General features: G+C 49.2%; 1 protein-coding gene and 1 long non-coding RNA gene across 2 annotated transcripts; both read right to left on the bottom strand.

Annotated features, from left to right (window-relative positions):
• LOC111727033 lies at window positions 1-7,748 on the bottom strand. Its single transcript, XR_002774678.1, has 5 exons — window positions 7,525-7,748; window positions 6,246-6,323; window positions 2,343-2,428; window positions 968-1,064; window positions 1-320 (listed from the first exon to the last, which is right to left on the bottom strand). It is a non-coding gene; the product is annotated as an uncharacterized LOC111727033 (long non-coding RNA).
• ZNF835 (zinc finger protein 835) lies at window positions 3,371-4,886 on the bottom strand. The gene is given in 2 exon segments (XM_012808541.2): window positions 3,371-4,409; window positions 4,411-4,886. Coding segments are annotated over 2 exon segments (1,500 nt in total). The 3' UTR covers window positions 3,371-3,385.
• Window positions 7,749-8,094: the final 346 nt, after the last annotated feature.

The following is an 8,094-nucleotide window of genomic DNA, read 5'->3' as shown; positions in this document are numbered from 1 at the left end:
TTTATTAGTTGCAAGTAAGAGAAGCTCAATTCAAATGAGTTTCAGCAAAAATAATGATAATAGTAATTATTATTATTGGTTCATGTTACACCAACCTTTGGGATAAAACTGGCTTCCACAGATCCAAAAATATCACTGTGCTTTTCTTCTCTTCATAGTTGTGCCTCCCTCTAAAGGTGACCTCCATTGCTTCTTCCCACATGGATGGATGGCTACCTCCAGCCAGGGATGGCCTCTTCCACATGGCAAAGTAGGAACCTGGTGGCTCTCAGGTTCCTACTCACAGCTCCCATCCCTGCCTTGCTGCTGGGGCACAAATCCTGAAAAAAGTGGGGAGAGAACAGCAACTGCAGAGGTCATGAGGCAGGAGCAGACTGTCCAAATAACAGGAGGAGCGTGGTTGGCAGCAGGGCAAAGGTGGAAGTGGGAAGAGGAGTGTGGAGATCGCTTTAGACCACTTCTTGGCCCCTCCCTGGCCCCGCCAGTTCTACACAGAATGGGTCTGACCTGCCCCATTCTGCTATGTCCTGTTTCATCCTACTCTCTTGGGTACTTAAACTCTGCTACATGTTTATAAACTAGGGTGGCATTGGACTCATTCGTCTACTCACCCAGCGTTTCGTGAGGATCTACTATTTGCTGGGCCTGGGTTGGGCGATGTATAGGGCACAAGGAGGAACCAACTGTGTGGTTGTTGTCCCTAATGACTTGGGGGCTGGTGCTGGGCATGGGCAACCATTCAGTCACTGGCAATTCTTCAGGACATACTGGGTGCTGATGTCTGGTTGGTCAGGAGCCCAGGGAAGGAACTGTGTGGACCCTGAAGAGCACCAGGGCCAGGTCAGGCATTTTTCACTTATTCGTTCATTAGCTATACATTGCCTGAGGGACTACTGTGTACAGATTTCTGACCCTGCAGGCACCAAGGCCAGTTTTTCACTCACTTATTCATTCACTTTGATAATACCTGAAGGCGTACTGTGTTCTGGGATTCTGTGTGGATGATGCAACGACAGAGGTAAAAAACCTCCAGCTTTCTTGGTGGGGCCCTGAATTGAAGTCATCTGTGGAGAGAGCAGATATGCCTTTTTTGTCTGTCTACATGTCTGGGTCTCTAAGTGCCCAGTATCTTAGCTCCCCCATCCCATTGCCCAGTTATACACATTAAAGATCATGTTTCATTTATTTTTAAGACTTGAAACATTATTTTCACATAAATTACATCACTTTTACAAACTTTTTTGAGGGGGGAGGGGACAAGGAAATCTGCATATGAAATGAACACTGGATGGCATTAAAATTTTGTTATGTGTGATAACAGTACTGTGGTTATATAGCAGAAGATAGCTTTTCTTGTTTTCTTACAGATGTAAGTACAAGACCAAAACAGCCATAAGTGATTCTATTACATAAGAAATATTACACCCAAATACTGTCAGAGGAATAATGTCTCTCCATGTGCCTACTAATACAAGGCATCTCAAAGTACAAGATAATAAAAAAGCAGACAGAAAATTCTGTGTACCATATGCTACCATTTGTGTGTGAAGGTATGCTATATCCTTCCAGCATATTCTAGGCATATAAACAAATATTCATATATATACTTTTTATATATATATTTTTTGAGACAGAGCCTCAAGCTGTTGCCCTGGATAGAGTGCCATGGCATCACAGCTCACAGAAACCTCCAACTCCTGGGCTCAAGCGATTCTCCTGCCTCCGCCTCCCAAGTAGCTAGGCACCTGCCACAACGCCCAGCTATTTTTCGGTTGCAGCCATCGTTGTTGTTTGGTGGGCCCGGGCTGGATTTGAACCCGCCAGCTCAGGTGTATTGGCTGGCACCTTAGCCGCTTGAGCCACAGGTGCCGAGCCACATATATATGCTTTTATATATATGTGTGTGTGTGTGTGTGTGTGTGTGTGTACGTATACATAGGTAAATGAAGTGACTGCTTCTAGTAAGGGGATTAGTAGCTTGGGAGTAAAAGGGTAAGATTAATATTTTTTTTTACTTTATAAATATGGAGCATGTGAAGTTATGTGATTATGACTTTTGTTTCACCAATGTAGAAAATGAGGTGCATTACTTGCTCCCCTCCTTCACTCCTTTTGGGCACAATGGGCGCTTCCTACACTGATCCTGGCCTTGGCTACAAGCCTTGCTTTGGCCATTGAGACTAGATTCAAAGGTCACTCTATCAGAGGCTTGAAACTGTGCCGGTGTGTATTTACTCTCCCTTTGCCCCTGCCCACCTCCCTGAGAACACACCAGGTTAGATGTGTGTCACTGGAAGAATGACCTGGCCCAGCTGAGCCCTCTTGGAGTAGCCAGCCCCTACCTGACCCACAGCTGTTTTGGACGCCTGCATGAGTCCAGCTGAGATCAACAAAGCCTGGTCCAGACCAACAGAACCACCCAGATGACCTGCAGATGTGTTAAGAAATGGACAGATGAGGTCTGGATAATTTGTTACACAGCAGGAGCTAACTAATGTAACCACTAAATTCAGGTCTTTAAGTTACAGGAGAAAAGGATGGGGAGAGAGGCTGTTTCCTCATACAGAAAAGACTGGGTCCACTCTAAAAATCTTTTGTAGCTGTGTCAGGTATTCACCACTTCTAGAACAATTTCCTATCCTGACTCTCTCCCACTCATATTTCTTAGTGAATCTCGATTTCTTCCCTAGACTCTGCTCCTTTTTGTTTTTTTTTTTTGAGACAGAGTCTCAAGCTGTCACCCTGGGTAGAGTGCCATGGCGTCATAACTCACAGCAACCTCTAACTCAGGCTCAAGTGATCCTCTTGCCTCAGTTTTTCAATTTTTAGTAGAGATGGAGGTCTCGCTTTTTGCTCAGACTGGTCTTCAACTCATGAGCTCAAACAATCTACCAGCCTGGCCTCCTAGAGTACTAGGATTACAGGTGTGAGCCACCACACCCACCCACACTCTGCTCCTTTAATAAATATGCTAGCTTCACCAAAGGAGCTGAAATTTTTATTCCCTTTAATCCAATTAAAATTATTGAGCATGGACTTGCTCAATCATGACATCACCTGAAAAACCAGCCATAGCCCCTCAGCTTGTGCCATCAGGAGCCAGCTGAAGGGAGTCTGACCAGTCCCAGGGCTGTGTGGCCTGGGGAAAATTACTGAGCTTCTCTGAGCCTGTTTCCTCACTAAGCAGGGTGGTAAGGCTGGGAAATAGGCATAAAAGTGCTTAGCGGACCACCTGGTCCATGCCCTGTTAAGCTCAATTCTCCATCTTCTGCTGGTCCAGATGTGTCTGCAAGGGCACCACTGCTTGAAGGCTTCTCCCCATGAACGCTCAGGGGTAGTCAGGTGTGAAAGCTAGGCAAAGGCTTCCCCACCACAGCCATATAAGTTAGGGCTTCTTGTCCGCATGCGTCCTTTGGTGCCGGATCAGTGCAGAGGAGAAGCTGAAGGCCTTCCCACAGCTGTCACACTCATAGGGCTTCTCCCCAGTGTGCACAATGTGGTGTTGCAGTAGGTAGGATCGATTGCTGAAGGCCTTCCCGCACTGAAGGCAGGCATAGGGACGCTCGCCTGTATGTGTGAGCTGGTGCACAGCAAGGGATGAGCCCTGGCTGAAAGCTTTGTTGCACTCACCACACTTGTAGGGCCGTTCCCCAGTGTGGATCTTTTGATGCTCTATGAAAGAGGACACGTGGCTGAAGGCAGCCGCACACTGCAGGCACTTGTAAGGACGCTCGCCGGTGTGTACAAAGTGGTGCTGGAGGAGGTGCGAGTGGTTGCTGAAGCGCTTGCTGCAGTCTGGGCATGTGTAAGGCCGCTCACCAGTGTGCGTGAGCTGGTGCTGCGCCAGGTGCGACATCTGCGTGAAGGTCTTTGCGCACTGGCTGCAGGCTTAGGGCTTCTTGCCATTGTGGATTCTTAGGTGCTCGGCCAGCGAGGTGCTCTGGCTGAAGGGCATGCCACAGTCTGGGCACATATAGGGCTTCTCCCCGGTGTGCACGCGCCTGTGCTGCATCAGGTGTGCGATCTGTGTGAAGGCCTTGGCGCACTGGCCACAGCAGTATGGTTTCTCTTCCGTGTGCGTGCGCTGGTGGCGGATGACCGCCGACAAGAAGCGGAAGGCCTTGGCGCAGTCTGCACACTCATAGGGCTTATCGCCTGTGTGGATTCGGTGGTGCTCAATCAGGGATGAGCGGCTGCGGAATGTCTTTGTGCACTGGGCGCACGCATAGGGCCGTTCACCTGTGTGTATGCGCTGGTGCTGGGTCAAGTGCGTGATGCATGTGAAGGCCTTGCCACAGTTGGTGTAGCAGTGCAGTCTCTCGCCTGTGTGCCTATGCCAGTGAGATACCAGGTAGGAGCCCTGGCTGAAGGCCGTGCCATACTCATGGCACGCATATGGCTTCTCTCCCATGTGTGCACTGGTGCAGGGTCAGGTGTATGCTTTGGCTGAAGGCCTTGCTGCACTCAGGGCAGGCGAATGGCTTCTCCCCAGTGTGGATCCTTTGGTGCAAAAGGAATGCTGAGCAGTAGCTGAAGGCCTTCCCACAGTCCTCACAGTTTCACCGCTTCTTGGAGCTGCCACCTTTCTCCCCTTGGCCACTGTCCAAATGTTTCTGCTTTGAGCTCTTGTTTGGCACACCGCACCACCCAGGCCTACTATCACCACCAACCCTGGCTTGGGTGACTGTCGGACTCAAGGTTTTTGGGATTTGGCTGAGATCACTGCACTCCTGGACACTGTCCCCTACAGGGTCTCCCTTGTGGGCTACCACCTCTGGGTCCACATAGCTTTCCTGGTGTTCCTGCAGGTCTGTGAACTGACTCTCATGTTTCCAGGTTCTTTCCAACTCTGAGTCCTGGAAGGTGACACTCAAAAGTCCCTCCATCCCTACTCCCTGAGCTGTTGTCTCCTCTCTGGGTTTAAAAGAAAAGAGAAAAAACAAATTGCCCTGGGCTGGGAAAAGGCTAACACATGGGCTTGAGAAGGACTTAGTCCCAGTCCCTGGACCTCAGTACCACAGACATCTTAGGCCTGATAATTCTTTGTCATTCAGCTGTCCCATCCTGTGCATTGTAGGATGCTGAGCAGTGTCCCTGGTCTCTTCACACCAGATGCCAGGAACACCCTCTCCACCCTAGCTGTAACAATCAAAATGTCTCCAGACATCGCATGAGGTCAGAAGGTCTCTGGTTGGTAATCACTGATGTAATGAAACTGAAAACAAATTTAAAAGATCCCTGCCAAAAAAACTACTAATCTGTCATCACTTAAATGTACCCTTATAACATAGTGCTATGGACTGAATTGTATGCCCTCAAAATTCATATATTGAAGTCCTAATCTCCAAGATGATGCTATTTGGGGGAGGAGGAGTGTCTCTGGAAAATGCTTAGGCTTAGATGAGGTCATGAGGGTGGGATCACCCAATATGAGATTAATGTTTTTATAAGTGGAAGAGATACTGGAGCTCTCTCTCTGCCAAGTGAGGACACAGAAAGAAGGTGACCAATCCAGGAAAAGAGCCCTCATCAGTACCGAACCATGTTGATAGCCTGTATCAAACTTCCAGCCTCCACAACTGTGAGGAAATAAATAGCTATTGTTCAACTCACACAGTCTGTGGTATTTTGTTGCAGCAGCTGGAACTAAGATACCTGGAAATAAAGTTTCTTCTCTGGGGAAAAATCAATTCATTCCATACATAGAGGAAAAAACAACCCCTAAATTCCATGCAAAATATGTGGCTGGTGGGAGTATGCTTTGGGAAAATAGCTTAGAAGATTGCTTGTTATTTTCTAGGAAAGCAGAAAACACACATCCTCTGTGGCCCAGTAATCACATCCTCTGGGTTGTTAGCAACAACCAGAGAAGTGTGCACATCTGTGCACCTTTAGGGCTGTCTAAGTTGGCTGGTAACGACTAAGCACTAGAAGCAATCCTGCCACTCAGCAACACGGGAATGGACAAATAAATGGGGCATATTCATACCAGGGTTATCTCACAGAAGTAAACATCAAGACCTCAAACAGTGTTGGCAAGAAAGGCAAAATGCGGAATAATCTTTCAGGTATGACGCTATGTAGGCTTAAATGCAGGCAAATCAAAACGCTTTGCTTTTTAGGGATTATAAACCCATGGCAAAGGTTCATAAGGGTATGTGTAGGTAAGCCAGCTTGGTATGTACAGGCAGCCCTAAGACCTGAGTGGGCTCACCCGGATCCCCAGAATGAGTCGGGGTTCCTACCTCGTAGTCTTGGGATCTGTGTCACTCAGGTTGGCACCCCTGCTCTGGCTGCCATGACTCAGTGGGTCTAGTCAACATCTGTGGGAAAAAGAAAGGGGACATGTGAAGGAAGATACTGTGGTAGACACAGGCATTGGAGGGAGTATGTGGGGCAAGTAATGCCTTCTCCCCATGCATGTGTGGGGAGGGAAATGGATTCCAGGATGAGTTGGGTAATCTGGGGGGGAGGGGAGACACACACACACACAAATATAAGCCCAGAGACACAGACACGCTGGGGCAGTAGAGAAAGTTTTTTCTATTCCCAGCACTTCTGATGCATGGGTTTTAAAAATATATACTTTTTATTATATCACAGTATCACAGGTAGACACATGCATCACATCACACTCTGACACACAGAGTCACATGCAATCAGGGTTAGTTACAGCACATGCACAATTAACACAAGAACACACAGGGACACATCATTATTGGCATCCACTACTCCAGGAGGCAGATGGGAGGCTGTGCACCTGCAGCCACACTCACACCTGCACACAGGGTCTTAGGCATACATAAGCACACATACACCCAGCCCCACACTAGCATCCCCAAGTGACCAGGCACACACCGAAGTTACGCGTGCTGCACCGCTTCACATAGGCAGGCTATGTGCTGAGACACCACTCACGGGACACCTGGATACCATGCAGTCACACCCAATGGGCAGAACTCAACATGCCCCAAGGCCACATGTGCAAGGTCTACCACCTTCACAGATGCACACACAGTGACCCATGTCCTGCACCATGTTTCTCACAAACACATCCTGTGACATAACTACTCTGTCTTCTACATATTCAAGGACACAAAGAAGGGCACAGGCACACCCAGAGACTCACACATGGGGTTATATGCATAGGCCTCATGCTCAGTAGGACAGGTTTCACATGTGCCAAAGTCAGTCACCATAGTCTATGTGTGACACGGTGTGATGTGATGCCCAAATGCATGCAGACATGTGCTCAATTTTACACACTGCTTCACGTGCATAGGCACATGCCACGACACTGGAGTGACCAGGTGCAGACACGGTGACACGCGGGGAAAGGACCACTCTCACCTGCACGGACACACAGCACTGGAGTAACTGGGTGCAGACACGGTGACACGCGGGGGACGGGTTGACACACATCTGCATGGGCACATGCACTGGAGTGACTGGGTGCAGACACGGCAATACACTGGGACACAGCACACAAATGAACGGCAGGCACCGCCGAAGTCGCGAACTTACACCGACATAGGCGGTCATGCGCATGCGCATATCTCACACCGGTGCTTTCGTCTCCTAGGGCCACCTCCAAAGGCCCCAGCGGCTCTTGCCAAGCCTGATGGAATCGCCTCAGCTTCTCCCTGGTTTCCAGCCCTCCTGGGCCAATGCAGACCCCGTGGCCCTCTTTCCTCAAGACGCGGAGATCAAGAGCCCACGATCACGCACCGGCCCACTGTCCAGGCCGGCGCTCACCGAGCCTGCGCATGTTCTGTGTGACGCCGACGAACCACAACTCCCAGAAGGCCCTGTGCACCGGCTCCTCAACTGAATGGCACGCAGGGCTGGATCACCGAAACTACAACTCCCAGAAGGCCCAGCGCCCCGTGCACCAGTTCTACAGGGCCCAGACTCCTTTGGGGCCGGGTGTTGACGAGAGGCTGGGGGCAGGGCTCATGCCTGCCCCTCAACCCTTGCATTGTCTCAGTGTAGGGCCGCAGATATAGCCAGTAATTAAAGGTGGCGTTTTTCTTCATACATAAACCAAATCTCATTTTACCAAAAAAAAAAAAAAAAAAGGAAAGAAAGAAATAA

Source organism: Otolemur garnettii, unplaced genomic scaffold (assembly GCF_000181295.1).
Source record: "Otolemur garnettii isolate 467f Iridium unplaced genomic scaffold, OtoGar3 scaffold00091, whole genome shotgun sequence".
Lineage (NCBI taxonomy): Eukaryota > Metazoa > Chordata > Mammalia > Primates > Galagidae > Otolemur > Otolemur garnettii.
This window is presented reverse-complemented; position numbering and strand designations above follow the sequence as displayed.